This window comes from Castor canadensis, chromosome 13 (assembly GCF_047511655.1).
Source record: "Castor canadensis chromosome 13, mCasCan1.hap1v2, whole genome shotgun sequence".
Taxonomy (NCBI): domain Eukaryota; kingdom Metazoa; phylum Chordata; class Mammalia; order Rodentia; family Castoridae; genus Castor; species Castor canadensis.
Genome location: NC_133398.1, coordinates 8,619,571 through 8,641,264, shown reverse-complemented (window position 1 = coordinate 8,641,264; position 21,694 = coordinate 8,619,571). Strand labels below are relative to the sequence as shown.

Here is a 21,694-nt window from a genome sequence, read left to right as displayed (position 1 = left end):
CCTGCAGGGACGTTGTCCTATTCTCATTGTCTTGGCCACTCCCCTCCTGGCTGAGGGCAAGCAGACTCCAGGCCAGGGACTCCACACCCCACACAGCTCTACTGGTCTGAGGGCACATCTGAATCCCCATTAATGCCACTGCAAAGAGATAGCCAGGACAGTATCCACCATCTGGCAAAAGGGGGGAGGGTCATTTGACCCCATCTTCTGAGTTTATTTTGAATCTACATACATGGATATATCATCCAAAGGTGTCAGCCAGAATCCAGGGACCCAGTGTGTCTCTGAAGTGACAGGCTTTAAGAATACCCACACTAGCACCCATGGAGCTGTGACTACTACAGAGGCCCTGGCCCCTGTTCTTTCTGCACTGCAGAGTGAGGGGGTAAGGAAGCATAGGGGGCCCTCCTCCGTCTCCTTGTCAGGCACATCAGCCTGACAAGGTCAAGGGCTGCAGGGGTGGGGGAAAGGAGCCAGCCAGGCCAGGGAGGTATTAGTTGGTTTCTCAGCTCCCACCTTTAAAGGCCTTTGCCTGTCCTCAGACCAGAAAGAGAATCAAGTGATGGTCCTCAGCCAGGGTCTTCATCACTGAAAAGTAGGGTGAGGGTGTGCCTGCTCTTCTCTGTGGCTGTACCAGAACCTGTAGAAGAAAGCCCTATAAGCTCATGCCATTTTCCCAAAGAGTGGAGGGAGGTGGCCCTGAAAGGCATTTTCAACACATACTTAGTGAACTGCAGAGTAGGGCTTGGGGGTTTGTGCTGGACTGGGCCCCAGGCTCTGAAGAAACAGTAGGAGGGAGGGGAGAGCATGCAGTTGGGGGTGGCAGTGGAAGGTAGCAGGGGCTGCTGCGTGCTTGGCTTGAAAACCAAGTGTTGGCACTAAAAGGAGAATAAAAATTTCTGCCCAAGAGTCAAAATATTTTTAAGTAGATTTATTTTTAAGAAGGAACAAAATAAGATTATAGAGCTGTACATAGATACAGGTACAAAAATATGTATCATTCATCTTGAGTATCTCTGGGTTGTAGGACTGTTGAGAGGCACTCCCCCCATATTCTCTAAATTTTCCACAATAGGTTAATCTTTCTTTTCTACTCAGAAAAATAATTAGCATTTAATTTTTCTAAAGAAGACGTTATCAGAAATGATTACTGATTGGTTTTTAAGAAGCAAAATATGAAAGTGTATCACAGAGTTCATTACAAAGCCCTCAGCCACCTGTCTCCCTGAGTCTGACATCATCATGCCCCATGGAAGGGCCTTCTTGTGTGAGAGATGGACTGTAATAAGGGTGGTGGGCAGAATAGGAAAGAAAGGCCCTTGGGGGACCCAACAGCCAGTGGGAGCCCGAGGGGGATGATGGAGGGAGGGGACAGTGCCAAGCCCTCTCTGAAGCAGGGGGAGTCTTTTGCCCTCACTGAAGGAGGTGGGGACATGCAGGGAACTAGTTAGGGTTCACAAAGTCGTCAGGAAGCCACTCCAAGTGTACTGGAAGTGAACCCAAGTGAACTCCAAGTGAACCCTGGCACAGTCATGCAGGTTGCAGTGGTTGTCCAATAGGGAAACATCCATTGGCTGCCAGCTTAGGAGTGACTTCTGGAGGAGGTGGCAGCTAAGCAGAGGCATTTGGTGAGAAGGACCCTTGTGAACCCAGAGAGGTGGACTCCATAACACGTCCTGTTCTCTTGAGTCCCTAGCATACCTCTACAGCAAAAGGCCTAGCCGGCAGCGCAGGAGGATCCAAGCCCAGGGTCACCTATACTCTCCGTTTAGTGGGCACCATTCCAACCTTCTCTGAGCCTTTGATCCTCAGCTGTGTGATGGCAATGCGCATGGTGAACACTTAGTGCCTGGGTGGAGTCACTCCACATACAGACTGATGTGGGACTTTGAAGAGTTCCCTTCAGAGGGTTCCTGTTACCAGTAAGAAAGTCATCCAGGGATGAAGGCTGAGAAAGGGGAGAACAGTCTTCCCAGTGGCAGGTGGTGGTGGCTGGATGGACTGGACTGAAGGCCATGTTGGCAGCCACTGTTGGCCTCTAGAATGGCGCTGGCCTGCAGGGAGGGTACTCTAAAGAGTGCTCAGGCAGCTGGCTCCATAGTGGCTAGCATCTGTGAAAGGCGGTCAGCAATGCGATTTCTGCTCTGTGTGAGGTTTACTATTGATCTTAGCCAGTAGAATCACCCACTGTCCCTAAGGAGATCCCAGAAAAATGGAGTCATGGTAGTGACAGCACTACACCTGCCACCCCCAAAACACATGTCCTTCCTTGGGATCAAAGAACTCCAGTCCAGGTTTTCCGGGGCACAAGGATGTCTCCTGAGCCTCCATCTCTACAGTATTTGGGAATAATTAAACCAAGCTCTGGGTCAAGGGTTCCCATCAACTGCAGCACAGCTATATGAGTGGCTATGCTCAGGGTGACATATAGAGGATCTCTTCCCCACCCCCATGCCTGTAGCTGAGACCTGGGGTCCTAGATCCTTGTGCCTCATCAGTCCTCCCTGAAGTCTTGTTTCCCTAACTCCATCCTTCTACCTTGTTTGGGCTGTCTGCCCAACCCTGGGGGATGGCAGCTCAGTTGGATGATTTGCCAAGTTTTTGATTGCTGTGTCCCCCAAAGACACCATCTCGTTTCTTTGCCTTAGTTGTAGTGTGAGGCTCTCAGGTAGACTCCTCTGAGAGAAGGGTAAGCAAAGGTCCCTGGACCTTTGGATTCCAGGGCTTTGTACTTGACCCTGTCCTAGGCCATGGCAGTCAAGACTGGGCCCTGCTAGCCAGCTGCTGCTTCATGAGGAGCTGAGAGACTTTTGCCCACAGCTTCTCTATCCAATGCGCAAAACTTCTCCAAAGCCAGTGCCTAGAAATGGACAGAACTCTCCTTTTATCTGAATCTGTCCTTCCTGCTGCACATCTGCTGTACTCCCCTTCCCACTGCAAATCAGATTTCTGAACTTGTTAGCACCCAAAGAGAATAGATGGCTTCACCCAGCCATTGAGCCTGACCTCCTGCCTCTTTGATCTAGTTCTTCATAGCTAGGAGAGAAAATCTGGCTTGGATTTGCATGTTGTCCTGTCCAATCAGCTATCAGAAGAATGGAGACATGCAGTACAACTATGTTTCCTAGGGCCCCCACTTAGTATATCAGGGACATTGCACAGAGAAGGGTTGGTAGCTCACAGAGAACAGAGGTTCTTCAAATATTGCTGCAAGAAGGGATGTCCCTGGGCCTGTCCTAGCAGGATTCAGGGTAGCACTTCCTGCCTACAGATGAGGGTAATTCACCAGGAAGTGGTCAGGACATGCCATGGCCTAATAGGACCAGTCTCCCCTCTACGGTTTGCCAGTGCAGTAAGCAGTATTGGTGAACAGCACTGCATGGCCCTTCTGCAGAGGCAGTCCCACTGGGGCTCTGTAAACTTGAGACAGGAAGATGAGATGGGGGACCCTACTTTGGCTAAGACCAAGATTCCTGAGGGCTCAACATAATTGTGATCCTAGACTTCTCTCAGCTCTTCCATTTGAGACCAGTAGCAAGGGCTTAGGATTTTATGAATTTTAAACCCCAAGATACCTCCAGCTTGACTTGTGCCTGGGAAACCATGCCTTAGCTATCCCAAATGCTCATGAGGTTGGTGGTATGGGCAGTAAATCCCCTGGCTGCTTCTACTTCAACAACCCCAATTGAGCTTCCTCTCCCTGGTGCCATGGCCTTGGGCAAGTGATTCAATGTCTGTGAGCCTCAGCGTCCTATCTACAAAGTAGGGACAATAACAGTGCCTGCCTGGCAGTGTTGTATGATTAGATGAGACAGTGAAGGAATACTGCTGAGCGCAGTACCTGGCACCCATCATTCCATCACCACTACTACTACCTTCATCATCACTGATGTCAGCATCCCATCATCTTGTCATTATCGTTGTCATCATCACTGTCAGCTTTCCGACCTTGAGGGATGAGATGTTCCACCTGGTTGCCAGCCTGCATCTTCCCAAAGCAAACTTCCCATGAGTCCCTTATCTCATAGGCCTCAGAATACCCCTCACCCCAGATCCACAATGGAGAGGGGACACTCAGTTGGCCTTCTGAGGACATGTCTTCATCCACATGTTCCCAGAATGCAGCACCAGGAAAGGTGCTTGTGGGTCTGGAGTGCCCCCACCCTGACAATGAGGAAGTCCATGATTTCTGGGATCCACCTGATGGCACACCCGTTCATTTTGCATTTTTTGGCTCTGAACATTCACATGGCAAATCCTCAGAGAGCCAGGTTGGATATAGGCCGTCTGGCTCTTGTGGCAAAGGTTCCTGGCTGCTCTGTGATGGTACTAGCCTGCCTGCCAGCCTCCCCCAGCTCACAGAGAAGGGAGGCTGGGTACCACCATTGACTCTGTTCTCCCAAGGGCTGGCTCTGGGGAAAGATCACAGTATGCTGTGCTTCCAGACCTGGGGCTACCACCCTGGCTCCAGGGAGAATAGGCTATAGCTGACACAATATGGGACAGTCACACTGGCTCAGGCAGGCCCTCAAGCCCACACACACAGAAGTGGGCCTTCTGTGAGCCCTTGCCTCTCAATCTCTTAATAGCAAACCAGTTGGGCGGGGGGAGGGGGGAGTGACCTCTTGGCCTCCTTGAGCCTCAGTGTCCTCATCCAAAATGGTGTGGGAACAGCACCTGAGTGAAAGCATTTTAGGAGGCATTGGCTGTTAAGTGCTAGGCAGCCAAAACCACCAAAATACTCTGTGGGAAAGCCACAAGACAGGGACCTGAGGGATGCCCCACCCCAGGTGGTCCTGGGGCCGAAGAACTTCATGGCCGTTCAGCCTAGCAGACACTGTCAAAGCTCCTGCGAGCTCCAGGCGAAGCCCCCAGGGAGGTGCCTCTAGGAGCAGAAAGCCATGAAGGCTCCACACGTAAATCAGCTGTGACCCAGTGCCACGGTAGGCCCCACCATGTTGCTCCCTCTACCTTTCTCTCCATGCATCTCATGGTGTGGTAAAGGGCTTGGGCTGTAGAATTGAACAAACTTGGGTTCAAATCCTGCCTTTGAGGGCTCATTCCTTGGTCAAGTAGCTTCACATTGCTGAGTTCCTGTTTCCTCCTTATGGAGAGGATAATGGTATTTGAGCAAAGCTGTGTGCAAATGAGTACCCACCACCCAGTGGCTCCTTGGTCTGTCCATGAGCAACTCCAGCAAGCCAGGCATCCTCACAGGTCCCTTCTCCCTCCTCTGGGAAGGGCCCAAGGACTGACTGCTTACCAGGTCAGATTAGTTGGCAGTTGCCAATTTCATCTTCAGTGACAAATGTCACTTCTACCAGCACCTGTTAAGTATATAACCATGGCTGCCTCACAAAGGGAGAGAGTAGGAAGAGAAGGTGGCATCACTACCCTGCCCTGCTTAAGGAATGGCTGGTGACTCTGGACAGTCCTCACACCCTGTCCTGGGGCAACAGGGACAGATAACTAGAAGAAGAAGGTGAAGGGAAGAGTCTGCCTCCAACCCCAGTCAGCTGCAGCTCAGATCAGAGGAGAAGGAAATAATCCCTGGGCAGCAGACAAAGCCACGAAGGACATCACCATGATCACCTTCATTGTCAGCAGTGGCTGGGAACGAGGGCAACCCTTGAGTCTGCCTGTTGCCAGCCCTGGAGCAGCAGTGCTCAGCATGGGGGTGAAACACGTCCTACTGTTAAACTCGGTGGCCAAGTGCTTGATAAGTGGTACTAGGACGTGGAAGAGTGTTGAAATCTGAGTACTCTGCCTGTTTATAAATCAGAGCAAGTGCATAGTTCTTTGGACATTGTCTCATTCCTACACTGTGATCCAGCCTTCTCTGTGAATGGAAGAGACGGAGGAAGAAGGCAGTTTGGCCAGTAGGCTGGGAGTTGAACACACCAGGGTTTCTTCATCTGTGCTGCAGTTCATGGTAGGTCAGGGCCAATCTGTGACCATCATGAGACCCATTACCTGAGAACTTGGGGCACCAAGCACATGTTGTGGCATGTCATCACCTAAAGAAGAGATGCTGGTAGGCAGAAGGGGAGAATCCATCTAGAGGCACTGACTCGCACCAACCCAGAACTTGGGCCTCTGCACAATGGACCCAAGATGGCTATCAGGAATAGTTCCTTCCTGCCTGGAGGACCAAGGGCCTGTGGTCAGTGATGGTTTGATGTGCTTGCTTCAGTAAGTGAGGATGTCCCCACACCACCCACAAGTGATCTACATCATGGGCAATAGGCAGCAGCCTAGGGCTGGCTGTGGATGACAGAGGGTACATTTGGAAAGGCAGTTGGGACCTTTTCTTAACTTTATACAGAAGACTAGGTATAGTCTGGCTAGTGGGCAAAGAGTTGTAGTCAGGGAGAGAACACACTTCAGGGCAGGGAGGAGGCTGTGCAGCAAGTGGACACAGGAAGTGAGTCTCCTAAGACAGGAAAGGCTAGAAGAGAGAGCAAGGTGGTTCCTCACCCCAAGGAGGTGGAGCAGCAAGCAACATACCATCCTGGAAAGGCCCTGACTGGGGTCAGATAAGAGAAAAGCCAGATGGAGCCCACAGGGAGGCCCTGGAGCCCAGGCTCTATCAAGTGGCAGAGCCAGTTTTCAAGGACAGCTGGAGCCAGCAAAGGAGCCTGTCCAGAGGAGAGCACATAGTGATAGAAGGATCCTGATGCCCTGATGAATGTGGACACCACACATGCCCTGCCCCAACATGTAAGATTGTCCACAACTCTGCGTCTTGTACACTTTTAACATGGACCTACGGTGTGCTATATAGACTGCATAGAATCTCCTATTGAACAGCTTAGCTTCACACTGAGGAAACTGGGTGAACGATCAATAAAAAGTTAGCAAAATAATCACCTGGAGACTTGAGGACTTTCTAGGATGGAGGTGCTGAGGGGTGTGTGTTCACTGACATGGTGGTTCCACATGTGCCCAGATGTGCTTGCAGCAGTAGCAAGTAGCCTGGGGAACAGGAGGGGAGAGGGCTGACCTGCATAGTCCAGGATGCTCTCACTCCTCAGGAGTAACAGGTCTTTCCAGACTATTGCTAAAATCCACCTTTTCCTCTGAAGCAGGGGACGTCTGTATGCCACACTGGGGCCCAACTGGCGGGTTCCAGTTCGAAATTCTCCCAGAACCCGGAGCTGTGTCTACAGGTATTAATTTATTCATTTGCTCATTGACCCCACAAACAGCTTTGGGGTGCTTGGTGGCAAAGCTCTGTGGTAGAGGCACCCAAAGAAGACAGATACAGCCTCAGTTTCCATGATGCTATTATTAGAGAGGCGTGGGGTGCTTTGAGTGAGAGGAGGGAGATGAGGGAAAGCAAGACTGGAAGAATGATAGAAATCACAGGGTAAGGAGAGGGCACCCAGCTAGAGCAAGTATGGGGCCGTGAGGCAGGAAGGGCGGGTGATTCCATGAGGGAAGGAAAGGCTGTGTTGTAAGAAATGAGAGATAGGAGAGAGGTGCCAGATGAGGCTAGAGAAGTGGGCAGAGTCACATGCAACAGGGGCAAGGATGGTGGCCCACTCCTTAGAAGCAATGGGAACCAGCGGAGAGGTTGGATGCCAAAGGGGAATGGTGCAGGCAGTGTGGACAGGAGGAAGCAGGGGCCTGGGAGAGTAGTCATCTGGAGGAAGATGCAGTGGTCCATGGTGGGGAGGTGGGATGGACAGCCAAACATATTTAGGATCTAGGATCCATACACCTTTGGGGTTGGTTGAGCTGCAGAGCTTATGTAAGAAGAAAATGGCCAGGTTTCTGACTAGAGCTACTGATAGGTGGAGGTATGCTTACTGGCAGTGGACAAGGTGCCTATGGGATGTCCAGGAAGCAGAAACATGCAAATCTGAAGCACAGGCTAGGTCTGGGCCGGCCATGTACTTGGATATTGTCACCTGTGATGGTGCTTGATTCCAAGAGAGAGGGTGAAAGAGGAGTGCAAGGGTCATGGGGGCTCCCATCCCTCCTTCCGCTCACCCCACCTCTGTCACATCCTCCAATGCTTCTGCCAACACAAGGAAGAGGATCTGCCAGAGCCAGGGCTTCAAATCTGCACATTCCTCAGGTATAGAGAAAGCACCAGTGAGAGCCTGGGGAGCCACCAAGAGGAAGTCATAGCAGAGATGTCCTCTGGATAGGGCCAGGTGCTCCTAGGGGCTGGGTTATGGGGAACTTGGTCATCAAACCTAGAGCTTTGCAGCCCTTATAAAGATAAGCAAGGCAAAGGCTCTCTCAGCTGCAGGGAGCTCTTCTGTGGCCTCGGCTCTTGGCCTTGGCCTTGGCCAAGCACTGGTGCGTCCTCTGGCCTTATGAGAACATCATAGTGGGATATATGGGAACCCCAGTGAGTGAGAGGGTACCTGGCTTCAGCTGTTCTAGGGCCATGTCTGACCATTGGTCTCCCTTCAGCCCCACTGGCCCATGCCCGTGTTCCCTGGGAAACTCAGCTGCTGTGCCCACCATGGAGGGGCCTCTGAGAAGAAAAACACTGCTCAAGGAAGGACGGAAGCCCGCCGTAAGTCAGGCACATGTCAGTCAGAAGTGGCATGGGCAGCAGTGAGTAGCCTAGTTCGGAGACCAGCCTAGCCATGCTCTTGTCTCTTAGGTACAGAGTGTCACAAAAGCTTCCTGCAGTGTGGGGCCTTGTCTGTCCTGTTGTACATCCCCCTCTCTTTACCTAGTAGGTGCACAGGCACCCATTATTCCAAGGCCAGAGCCAGCAGTGTCCTCAAGGAAGTATTGTCCCACATGCTGGCTGACTCCATAGTGAGTGAGGTTCATAGTTCATGACCAGTATTTTTAGGAGGGTGGAGTAGAATAGAAGTAGGATGGCAATGTGGAGTTCCTCACACATAGTAAAGGTTAAGTGTTGTTGTGTGAACTTTTTTCAGTTCACATATACATATGGCCATGTGCGATACACCCCTGTAGTGTCGGTGAAGCATTTAAAAGCCATGGCTTCCCCCCCACCACCCAGTCTGAGATGCAGGTCCACCCAGCAGGAGGCCCTGTGTATAATGATGCTGAGCAGCCACTCCTTTCTTCCAGGGTGGAAGACACAATTCTGTTCCTTTCAGGGTGGGGTATTGTTTGCCTTCCCTTCACCAAAACCAAAGCCCCACTAAAGGTTTTCCCCAAACCCAGGAACAGAGCCCTCTGAACAGGGAATCCCAGCTTTAACCCTAGAGAAACAAAAGCACACCTGCAGCTGAGCTCTTCAGTGCTTCCACTTCTAACCCGAAGGCCTCGAAACTTAGTGCTCAGTCTCATCCAGAGCAGCCCACTGCACACAGTAAACTTCTAGGCTGTGGCTTAGCATGTCTGTACTTTAGAAATTATTTTTCCTGGGACATCCTTGGGCCAGGTCATCTGAGTACATAGAAATATGCCCTGGCACTGCCTTCAATAAGGCAAAGAAAGGAAAGGGGAGGGAAGAAAAGTGGGGTGGAGATGGCATTGCTGGGGGTGGATGGAGAGCCAGGGAAAAGAGGAGGCCTGCACTGGCATGGATGAGGGTGACTGGGTCTATAATCAGACCCCAGGGACACTTTGTCCCCACCCCTGTTGTCATCACTCTGCCTTCTTCTGCAGCTGGCCTCATGGAGCAGGTACTGGGTCATACTATCAGGATCTACCCTCTTGTACTATGGAGCCAAGTCCTTGCGGGGCACAGACAGAAAACATGTAAGTTTCATGCTTGACTTCCTCTTGTGGAAGTCACCTCTGTGGACTGTGGGGGCTGGGTGAGAAGGATGCTTGCCTGACGAGGTTGGCCTCCCTTGTGGAGTAGAGGGTGTGAGCTAGGGCCTCCCACTTATTCATTTCTCTCCTCCAGTATAAATCCACACCTGGAAAGAAGGTCTCCATTGTGGGCTGGATGGTGCAGCTGCCTGATGACCCTGAGCACCCAGATATCTTCCAGCTGAATAACCCTGAGAAAGGTAGGCAGCAGGAGCCCACCTGCAGCTTCTGTCCACCCTGTTTCCTCTTCTGCCAAATGTGTACCCTGAAGCATTAAGAGCTTGAGGACACTGTGGTCCCTTTGAGGGCACTGTGGCATTAGGTTTGGATATCAGGCACTAGTTGGCTAAACAGTCCAGGAAACTGCTTGGACCGTGGTTGGTGTTTTCTATGGCAGATGGCTACAGGAAGCTTTTTGTGGCCTTGCTTTTGGCTGCTGGGGCTATCATGCCTGGAGTGGTAGCCTCAGGATCTTGGAATAAATAGCAGTGCTGGATGTCCGCACAGGACTATGCAGCTAAAAGGATCTTGGGTCTTTGGTTTCAGAGTCCCCCAACCTGCCAGTGCCATGAGACTCCAGCAGTGTACAGGACCAAAACCAAGTCAGAGATGAGTTCATGTAACTTCCAAAAGCTTCAACTTGACCTTCTCCAACTGCCTCCCAGTCCTTCCTGGTTCTCTTTCCTTTGTGGCCCTGTGGAGAGGTTTGGGTGCCGTCCAACCTGGGGCCTTGTCTTCACTGACATGCAGAGCAGGCCTTGGCTATATTCATGGTGGCCAGATCACTGCAGTCAAACTTTGTGGCCATAAAGCCCCCACACATTTCCATGCCTCAACAGGAATGTTCTAGTATAGGGTTTATGTACAGACGAGGAATCTCGCTAACATTCAGACTTGGATTCTATAGATCTGAGATAGAGAACAAGATTCTGCATTTCTAACAAGCTCCCAGGGTGGCAGTTGACAACACTGGCCAGGGGACCACACCTTGAGTGTCATGTTCAAATGGTCTTAGCAAAGAAACAAAGGCAGGCTGGCAGAATGGCTTAAGTGGGTACTGCACCTGCCTAGCAAGTTGTGAAGCCCTGAGTTCAAACCCCAGTACTGTCAAAAAAAAAAAAAAAAAAAAGGAAGAAAGAAAGTCATACAAGAAGCCCAGGGCCTTGCCAGGGAGGCAGCAAGTCGCCAAGGTGTCCCCTCCACGTCAGAGTGACTGACCATAGACATGTTACACACAGGTGCCCTCACTTTGCTCACTAGTGGAGCTGATTCCTCAGGGGTCATGATCAATGATGGTTTCATTAGGAAGAAAGAAAGCTACAGACATACAACTCGACTGTGAGACCTTGTGCCATGAGGACCACAAGCCCCTCCAATGCCTGACCCCAGAGGAAAGAAGTTTCCCCAAGAAGAGGGAAATGTGACACAAGGGATGGTCAGGGTTCACTGATAGAATTCAAGGGGTCTGTGAACTTGTCTTCAGTGACAAATAATGGTGTCTTCCTTCCATTGTGAGTATAGGCATCAAGTGACAAATGTGTCAGTGATACCTGTGATTTTATCTCCAAGAGAAATCAGATCTTTTCACATCACATGGGGTTGTGGATATCTCAAAACATCATTGATGCTCATCTTGAAATCACAGCCCAGTGCTAGACCTGCCACTAGTACTAGACCTGCCACTAGAGCTCATACCAATGGTGTATGAGTGCATGAGCACACATGACATTTACCACTCAGTTTATTTTTAGGGAGTTTGATAACTGGGTCTCAATAGCATTGATTTGTATTTTATTTTATACATTTTAAAATACTGTTCTGAGAAGGGGTTCATAGACTTCACCAGACAGCCAAAGGCACTACTGCCCAAAACATGGATAAGAGTCAGTACAAAGACAGCCCAAAAGAGCATAGGCACCTGCCTCCCCTGCCAACTTCAGCTCACCTTGAGCTGCTCTTGACCTTCCTCAGTCGCTCTGGTTCATGTTTTCCTTCACACAATCACAAGCTGACTCTCCTGTGTGCTTGTCTTCTTAACCAGTGTTTTCTCTCCGTCAGGCAATGTTTACAAGTTTCAGACTGGCTCCCGATTCCATGCAATCCTGTGGCACAAACATTTGGATGATGCATGTAAGAGCAACAGGCCCCAGGTAAGGTCACCAGAATCCTGCTTGTCATGTGAGATACCCTCCACCAGCCCTGGAACTCAGGCTTCTTAGAAACAGGGCCCCCTTCTCCCTTCAGAGCTATTGGCTCTGCTTCCAGGCACCCTCTCTGGGTCTGCATTTTCCCTTGAGACAGGCATCCCTTGCTCAGCTTAGGATGAAACCTGGCTGTTACTGGAATTTTGAGCCTGGTTTCTCATCTTTCCCACTAAGGGGAATGCCACAGAAACACCCACTGGGGGATCGTGAGGTGGCAGGTGTGATGTCACCCAAGGATCAGGCCCCAGCATCTATTTAGGTTATCCTCCAAGGCTATTTCATGGGAATACCCCAAACTGACTAATGGGCCTCCCTGCCCCACAACCCAGGGGAATAACAGTAACAGCTAGTGTACTAAAGACCAAGCACATCCCAGGCAAGGCTGCTGATGTGTAGGGGAACTCTGCTGTCTAGGGGGGCTTGTACTGATGTGGACTCTGGACCTGGTCCATGGTCTGGCTCCCTCTCCCACCACTCCCGCCCCTCTCCTCACCAGCCTTTATTAAAATACTTCCTACGTAGCAATTGACAGAGTCCTCCCAGAGTCAGGGATGTGGGATGTGAGATAGATTCTCTTAGTGTCTCTGATTTACATTGAGGATTCTGAGGCTCAGAAAGTGGTAGACACTTGGTCAAGGTCCATAGTTAGTGAGTGGCAGAGCTGGGATCTAACTCAGAGCCACCTGATTCCCCATTCTGACCTTGCTGCCAGTGAACTTTCCTGCCTCCATTTCCTTGGGACCCCTGCAGCTGGGCCAGGGGCCTGGAAGCACAGCCCTAGCTGGCCAGGCCTGTGACAGAAATGGTTGCCTCCACCCTCAGCACCAGGTGGAAGCAGGCTAGAGCTTTCTGTCCCCTGTGGGCCAGGTGGGCAGCATTGGTACTTCTGTCCCTCCAAATAAACTACATTTAAGTTCCTTGTCTCTCCTGCGAGACTGCTAGGGATGTGCTCACCCACATCCTAAAGACATATTTTTAAGAGTGTTCACTGCAGCATCATTCTTGATAGAAAAATCTCCATGGCCCGTAGCGGAGCCCTGTAGTGCAACACTTGGTAGCCATGAGAAAGACAAGACAGGTCTGTGGGACCCCTGCAAGGTGCTCCAGGGTAGCAGTAAGAAAGAAAGGCACTGACATTGGAAAGCATGAGCTCAACTATATTAAAACACATGTGCATGCTTACTACATGTATGTTAGGATATGCATGTAAAATTTCTACAATGGCGTACAAGAAACTAGAATTCTGTAGTTTCCAGAGTACTTACATACACATTTGTCTACACACACACACACACACACACACACACACACACACACACACACAGAGACACTTTGCTGCGAATCAAACCTTGGACCTCAGGCATGCTAGGCAATCACTGTAACCACTGGGTTACACACCCTTCCTGGCTTACAAGCATTCTGTACATTAAACTAACATTATTGCCTATCAACATAACAAAAGCCCAGCGGTGTTGGTCTACTGTCTTCTCAAGGCAATCAAAAGAGAACAAGGGATGGAGGCTTGGAAAAGGCTGCTACCAAGTCCAGTGGCACTAAGAGAGGAAGAACTGGACCTGAGGCCCCGGACCTCCTCAGTACTGTCACCCCAATGTGTCTGGGCTCCCTTGTTAGTTCTGAGTAGCACTGTCTAAGAGCACAGCACGCTGAAGCTCACCTGCCACACACAAATGGCCCTGATCCATTGCACAGAAGGTCACATGGCTCCTGGTCTAACGGACAGCTCTGAGGTGGCCCATTTGGCTGGGGAAAGAGGCAGATCCTTGGTCTCAGCCAGGAACAGTAAGGGGAGCCTTGAGCAAGGACTGGTATCCCTCTGTAGGGGAGCAGTCAGAGGGTGGCAGCAGTTGCACGGAGGACTGGGTCAAACCCATGTGGCAGAACTGGCATTTGGTCCAAAGCACTCCTGGATGTGATTTCACCCTCTAACAAACATAGTGTGCCAGGATAATGTTCTGCCACTTTAAAGTACTTTTGTCCAATTTTCAGATTTAGAGGAAGGCATATTTCCCTTTTTTCTTGTTTCCTTTTTATTTCTAATTGACTTTCCACCAAATAGTGCTGTTTGTAATTATAAAAGGTGGGCAACAACCAAAATTCTCCACAGCAGAGGATTACCAACAGTAGGCACAGTGCATTCCTGTGAGGGAGCGGAACGCAAGGAGTGGGTGAGAAAGGGCACCAGAGATGTGGCTGCCCACATGAATCTCAGTGACTGAGACTCCATGTCTAGTTTGCATTTCTGACACTGAATCCACTTAAACTTTATTTATAACATATGTGTGAGATACAAACAGCACCAGCAGAACCAACACCCATATACCCACCCTCAACCAAAGCATAGAACCCCCAGGCCTTGGAATCTTTCCCTTCTCCATGCACCTCTTCCTAATTCTCTCTCCCGCCCACCTTGCCCTGTACCCACTCTACTGGCGTGTCTGTTACATTCCTTTTATTTTGTTTTGTTTTGTTTTATTGCAGTGCTGGAGAGTAAACCCAGAGCACACATGCTAGGAAAATACTATGCCACTGGGTTATACCCCCAGCCCTCTTTTATAACTCAATTTAATTTAATTTATTTGGTAGTACTGGGGACTGCACTCAGGGCCTCTCACTTGCTAGGCAAGCATTCTACCACTTGAGCCACTCTGCCAGCCCTTTTTGCATGGGTTATTTTTGAGATAGGGAATTGTTTTGTGCTCAGGCTGGCCTGGACTGCAATCACTCATTAGTGCTTTCCCATGTAGCTGGGATGACACATGCTCCCCACCATGCACAGCCATTGGTTGAGATGGAGAATCATTAACTTTTTGCCAAAGCTAGCCTCCAACCATGATCCCTACCTCTCAAATAGCTAGGATTACAGGCTTGAGCCTCTGCCCCCACCCTCCTTTATAATTATAGAAAACATATTTGATTCCTTCACGTATTGTCTGGCATGCATTTTCTCTTACAAGCAGAACCATGCCCATATATTTTCTTCTATGACTTGCTCTTCTACAACGTGTTCCTAAGATTCACCAGTGTTGGCATGCGTAGCCGTCATTCATCCATTTCTGCTGATCTTTTCTACCAGTTCTTCTTCTGGTCATCCAGGAATGATTTCCTGCTTTTTGCTAGCATGAGAATGCTGCTGAGAACATTCTTGAAACTGCCTTCTGGCACAGAGGTGCATTTTTTTTCTGATTTGTTTTTCTGATCAAATCAACACCAAGATGGGTTTATTTTTGATGAAGTCACTTCTAATCAAGTCTCCTAGAACCCCACAGCAGTGCCAGGGAGATCTGGGACTGAGGAAAATACTCTGTCCTTGGAGCTGGTGGTCCCCCCAGAAAAGGGGGCCAGGATCTTGCCCTGGGCCCCAGCTATAGGAAGGTCTTTGGTGTTGTCAGTATTCCCCTTCCTCCCGTGTGTGCTTCCACTTGCCATTCCCTGCCATCCTCAATGACACTTCCTTCCCGCTGGTTTTGCCTTCAGAGGCATATGCCCCATTCCTGCGGGATTGTCCTCCTCACCCTTAGCACAGTTTACTTTTGTTCTGAGGACAGTGGTTGGGAGCATGGCCTTGGCTTGGGTCCCAGCCCCACTTCTCAATCACTGTGCACTTCACCTCTCTAAGCCTCAGTTTGCTCATCTTCATGGTGAGGAATCTTCCAGGACCTGCTTAATAGGGTCAATGTGAGGATTCAAGGACACAATGCATCTGAAGTACTCAGAGCAGTGCCCAGCACACAGAAGGTCACTTAACAAATGACAGCTATGATTTTTGCGATGGCTGGGAAAGGCATGGTCTCTTTCCCTGGGGAACAACCCCTCTTCTTCTGAGGGTTGGAACATTGACAAGAGACTGAGCTTTCTCTTCTAGGTACCTACAAACCTTATGTCATTTGAGTAAGTCCCTGCAGGACTTGGTACGACTGCAAAGGCCTCTGGAAGCCTGGATTGGGTCTGCTGGAGAAGAGCAGCTCTGGTCACATACTGTAGGCCAGGGTGCTGGGAGCCTCACAGCTGGACTCAGGGGACATAGCCTGCGGCCTCACAGTCCCAGAGGGCTCCCCAGTGCAGGATCCACCTATCAACCCCAGTGACTGTCATGACTGTCATCCATAGCACCACCGCACAGGGTGGTGTTCAGACCCACACTGCACACTCTGCGCCCCATCTTCGGGCCCTCGTCCATCCACCAGCTGCTGCTTCTGCAACCAGAGAGCATTCAGCCCACGTTGGGTTCTCTGTGCTTCCTGCTGCACATGGAGTGGACAGCATTAACTGTGAGAGGGGCCAGAGAGCAGGGGCAGGCTGTGGGAAGGCTTGTTACACCCCAAGTGCATGGGGCTTCCCACCCACATGGCTGCCTCAGATTTTGTACAACCCTGGAGCATCCTCTACGTATGTGTGCTGTACAAGTGTGTGTGCGATCGAGTGTGACCTCTTTGAGAAACATGCATTTTGGCACTAGACTTGTGACATCACACCCTTCATTTGCTCAGAGGCCCTGCTTTAACCTTTAGTTCCAGCCTTGTCCATCAAGAAAGGTCAGAGGAGGAGTCCGGGAACCCCCGTGTTAAGGGTCCCTTGTGTTCTTTTACTGTAAACAAACAATGCCTTAAATCGTGTCTTGTTTTCTGTTCCTATGGGTGCTATTCATCTGGAAGGCCTGCTCCCTGGGCCCTGGGGCCTTCTGGGCCTTGTTGCTGTCACCCTTCTGAGGCAGGACCCGGCTCAGGACTGCAGATTGGGCTGCTGGCCTGCTTGCTTCCCCCATGCCCTCTCCTGGCAGGGCCTAGGCCCCTCCTTGACTCACCCGCTCCCATGATGTCCCCATGGGAAGTTGTGGTGTTTTATCCCGGCATCCTCAGAAGCAGCTTGGAGGCTGCCATGCTCACAGTGATTGGTACACAGAAGCCACTTGGTCCCAACACCACCACAACCACCCCTGCAGGGCAGACTTTTGCTCCCCGCATCCCACCCCTTTGCCTCCACTGCCATGGCGGGCCCACCAGGATTCCTGATCACGCCAGGAGCTGAGTGACACTGAGGCCTTAAGCTTCCCCAGTCTTGCCCCCAAATGCAGTCACCAGCAAGTTCTCCATCATCCCAGTCCAAGGGCACAATTGTTGATGACCATGTAACAGGAGACTCAAGCTCTGGGGAGTGAATTGTCCAGCCTCTGCACTCAGTTAAGAGCTCTTTCCACAACAGCCTTTATCTGTCATCTTTTGCCGTACTCTAAAATGCACTAGTATTTTTTTATTCAAAATCATTGCTTTCTTTTTTCTTTTTTGAAACAGGGTCTCCCTGTGTAGCCCATGCTGGCCTTGAACTTGTGATCTTCCTATCTCCACCTCCTGAGTGCTGGCTATAGGCATGTGTTACCATGTCCAGCTAAGATGATTGCTATTTATCATCATAGCCTCTCTTGGTTCCTCTTTTTCCTTTAATTTGGATATCTCAAACCTGAGAAGGAAACCCACAAACAATTTTCTGAAAGAGACTGCATTTCTGGGTCCTTGTTACTTCTGTGGTTTCAGAACTCACACTGACCAGGCATCAAACTGTCCTGAAGAATTTGTTGGCAAGAAGCTTCAAGCAACATCTTAACCAGTAAACTATTTTCAGTCAATTAAAAAAGAATACCAAAGGACCCACCACAGTATTTTGATTAAATGGTAACACTTCTCTGAAAAGTGAATGAATTGGTGAGGCAAGTAGTTGTCACCAGGGTGATACTTTTACCTTCCTTTGGAGCAGACTGGATACTTTCATGCCAAAACTCCAGATGGTAAAGTTGAAGCCACCAAACATTGACCACATCTGCCTTGCACACCACCCATACCAGGGGTCCAGATGTGTACACCTGATTCAACCATCAACTCTTCAAATTGGAATCTAGAGGCCGAGTGACAACACCAGTCACTTCACGCCAGAACCGTGCCATGGTCACGCTGTAAGCTACATCAAATCTGATCCTATCTGTTAACTTTTAAAAATTTTGATAAGCTTGGATGAAAGTGAAAGATTGGAACATCAGCTGTTACTTTCCTTGGGTTTCTCCAGTCTTCAAACTATCCTGATTTTTCACATAGAAATATCATAGCCAATCCAAAGCCCCATTAAATCAGATGATCTTCTGCCCTTTACAGATTTTTCTTACCATGCACAAGTATTTTCTTCTGAGCTTAATCCCACAGAGCACAATTATAATACCTTTAAGTGTTTAATCTTTTTCCTAATCAAGGCCAATCCCACATTCCCTCCCAGAAACATTCTAACCTTGGACTCTTGAAGTAATCACTTGGATTTTTGTGAGCAAAAACCTTATAGGACTGATGAGAGCCTCGAACACACCAGAAGACTCCTGGAGATGGAGCTAAAAGATACTTGACTGTCCTGTCAGGGACTCGGGCCAAGCATGTGAATTCAGTGCTGATTGTTTTTCCAGTGTTAGCTTGTCCCACAAGGTACAGGGGAGGAGGCCTGCAAGCCTGGGACACAGGGCCAGGCACAAACCACAGAGGGGAAAGTCCTTGGGTGGATTCCTTCTCTGTGGAGGGAAGCATTGCTGTGTTTCACTCCTTGACTGTCCATAGTGCACAAATACTTGTGAACCCATTGAAGATGTTATGTCTTGCATGCAAATACTGTGATTTTCTTTAAGCAAACAGACCAAGGCACCCCAATGTGAAATTTGTAGAATGCTGTCTACAACCTGGGGTAGGAGCTGGTAACATTGTGATGACACAGGAACATCCCACTCACCTCACCCTGGGAATAATTTTTGCCCCTCTCAGTTGAGCACGTTTTGTAAGTGCATTCTGGCAACTGAAAAACTTTTGGAGGATGGAGTTGGTGGCAAGCTGTAGAAACTGATCTGAATGTCCAGCAAGAGAGTGCAGCCCTCCTAGTCTCCCCTAATCAGAGGTGCTGAGGAAGTGGACACTTGGAGGAATTGTTCAGGAAAGAACCTACTCTGCCGTGCCAACTGGTTTCTAAAGCCATTCTTTTTCTTACCAAGACGGCCAGTATTTCTTTGCCACCTCCCAAGCCCAGGACAGTGCATCTTTTAGGATGTCATTTTTCAGATGGAACACTGTCCATGAAAATGGAGAGCTGTTTGCAAGCCAAGTCTGCTTTATTGTTCAGGCGGGTCCAGAGCTCTGTACACACATTGCTGATGCTCGCAGCCACCGGTGAACATTGCCAAAACTACAGCCTCCCTTCTCTTGTGTGACCCCATAAATGAATTTAATTAGCCCTTTATCACATTGACATGTGGAGTGATTCTATGTTTTTTTAAAAAACATTGCAAGAGTCCCTTTGAAATAACAGATTCTCTGCATAAACACCCATTCATTCATTCATTCATATCTCTAGTGAGTGCTTCCCATGTGTCAGACTCTACCCAGGATATAGATGACTGGAAGCAAAACAGATCCAATCTGTTTCCCCTCACAGAGCTGACCACTCAAGGAACAAAAAATCCCCACCTCACATACCTCCTTGTGCAAGACCCTGCCTCTTCCATAGCCCTGGATACAAATCCTGTGCACAGGTTCTTCCAGAAAGGCCCAACAGACTATATCTTGGTCTGAAGAGTCCCCTTTGAAGGGAGGACTGGATGGAGCCCCTGCTGGTAGACTCAGAGCAGCCAGGCACAGAGCTGAGGTTGAGGATCAGGAGTACTCTAACGTGGAATGAGAGAAGAGGGTCAGAATGCTCACAGTATTTCCTTCATAGCTGTTGTCTTTAACCTCAGTGTAAAATTCAAATACAGTATGAGCGAGAGCTGCGTTTTCCTGGGTGTTGAGAATTTGTACCTTGGACTTGAGTCCACTTCATAGCCCTCTGCTGCACATGGGCAGCCCCAAATCTCTGCTTACAGCAGCCACGTGACAGATCACCTGCCCATTTTATAACCACCAGTCTATCCATTTCTGAATGACTGCAACCATTCAGTAATGAAATAATAGTAATTAATTTATTAGTATGGTATAATCTTTAATAAACTTTGTGCCAAAATGCATGGTTTTCCACTTAGCATTCAAAATGTTGCATAGAGAGTAGTTTTCAATTTCTTACGTATTCTTCCAGGAAAGATGAAAATCAGTTTCTACATTTTCGCTCATTTCTTGTTAAATCTGTTGCATTCTCCTGGGCTGTCTTTTTTTCCCAGCACACCCCTGCATGCAGTTGTGTAAGGACTTTCTGTAATACTTGTGAATTTGTCCCATCCACAATAACCACTGAACATCAGCCCTCTGTGGGATTCTTTAGATTTTTGGTGAAGTATTTTGTTACCTCAGTCTTGTATCAAGTTGCTGTATTTTTCAGCTTGTTACACTGATAATAATTGTTTCACTAATTAAATACTTTAATGTACAGACATCTTTGTTTACTTTGAAATTAAATGTGTTTTCCAATGAATGTTGCTCAATTTATTAGTCATAGGCATTCACTTGGCAAACAGTTTCTGTACCAGATGCAGACATGGAGGAGGTATGGGGTGCTCAGAGCTCAGCTGAGAGTAGCTAGAATGTAAATAACATATAAGAGCAGTACTCTCACAAAGAGAAGGGACAGGGATAGGGAGCTTGGGGTGGGGGGTGGGAGGCCTGGGGGTGCACTAGAGGGCAGGGCGCACTTGAACATTCAGTTCAGAGATTGCAAAACATGGAGGCTGGGAGTTGGGTCATCAGGGGGACTGCAATGAAAAGGACACAGTGCAGGTGGAGGAAAGCAGGTAACTTAGGTCTTGCTGAGTAAAGTATTGGGAGAGTTGTGGCATTTAAGTCTGGAAAGATATTAGGAGGGGCTTGTTACACTAGGCTAAAACCAAAGCCACTCTAACTTGCTTAAGGGAAAAAGACTATCTTATAAGGATTGTTTAGTAGATACCAGGGGCAAGGGCCAAAGGAGTCTCAGGAGGGGCTGGGAAGAGAAATGAAACACCCTTACACATGCCTTTTCGTCGTAGGGGCTCCCCAAGACTCCTTTCCTTCATGACTGGCTTCTCTGTTTGAATGTGCAGCAGCACATTTCAAGACAAGAATGTGTCTTTTCAGACAAGAGCGTCTGAAAGTCACTGAGGAATTGAGATTGAGGGAGTATGTCAAGGAGACACATGGTTCACGGTGACAGTGGGATCCCTCCCAGCTCTGCCTGCCTCAGTTTCCCCTTCCAAAGCTGCAGTAGTCCATTCTCTAAACACGCTGCTTGGGCTCTGCTCCACTATCCCAGTTCCAGGCCTGCACGGTCACACTCCCCTAGCTGCCACAAAATCCCGCTTGTTGAGGTGGTCCTAGCTCACATCCTAATAATGATTTAGGTGGCACAGCAATCCCTGGCTTTATCCAGGTGGGTCCCTGCCCGCAGCCACAGGGCAGTGTTCAAAGACTCTGGTAGGCGGTGGAAATGAGAATGGTATGGGGGAAGGGGTCCACAAAGTTGGAAAGTGATAAAACTTGAACCCACGACTGCAAAGCTCCAGTCCATCAGCTTCATTGCATCAGGCGCCACGAACAGCCACCAGGGGACAGCAGTAGCGCAGACTTCACGGTGGAACGCGGTTTAGCCAGGAGGGCTGTCATCATCCACGCGCACGCAGACCGAGGTGAGAAAGAGGCGTTGTGGACCAGGGCCGGAGATGTGGGTGGAGCCTGAGGTGTGGGCGGGGCCTATAGCGGGCTCTAGCGGCGCCCTGTGGGGCAGGATTG

The 21,694-nt window shown here is 49.4% G+C and overlaps 1 protein-coding gene and 1 long non-coding RNA gene across 10 annotated transcripts in view; one reads left to right on the top strand and one right to left on the bottom strand.

The window, feature by feature from the left end:
• Window positions 1-20,405, top strand: part of Ralgps1 (Ral GEF with PH domain and SH3 binding motif 1) — a 231,255-nt gene extending 210,850 nt beyond the window's left edge. For 2 of the 7 annotated variants that reach the window (XM_074053171.1, XM_074053167.1), the window contains 6 exons: window positions 7,086-7,169; window positions 8,428-8,533; window positions 9,610-9,702; window positions 9,854-9,959; window positions 11,818-11,909; window positions 15,847-20,405. In XM_074053171.1, the coding sequence (XP_073909272.1) occupies window positions 7,086-7,169; window positions 8,428-8,533; window positions 9,610-9,702; window positions 9,854-9,959; window positions 11,818-11,909; window positions 15,847-15,876 (511 nt within the window). In that variant the 3' untranslated portion in view covers window positions 15,877-20,405. Of the gene's footprint in view, window positions 1-7,085; window positions 7,170-8,427; window positions 8,534-9,609; window positions 9,703-9,853; window positions 9,960-11,817; window positions 12,472-15,846 lie in introns of those variants that run through there. The other 5 variants (XM_074053170.1, XM_074053165.1, XM_074053168.1 and 2 more) reach the window with 4 other exon arrangements.
• Window positions 936-19,615, bottom strand: LOC141415824 (uncharacterized). 3 transcript variants are annotated; one of them, XR_012440781.1, is made up of 4 exons: window positions 19,478-19,615; window positions 11,705-11,861; window positions 3,876-3,988; window positions 936-2,193 (listed from the first exon to the last, which is right to left on the bottom strand). It is a non-coding gene; the product is annotated as an uncharacterized lncRNA (long non-coding RNA). The 3 variants fall into 3 exon arrangements; XR_012440782.1 differs by having other exon boundaries at window positions 936-2,111; XR_012440783.1 differs by having other exon boundaries at window positions 3,876-3,982.
• Window positions 20,406-21,694: the final 1,289 nt, after the last annotated feature.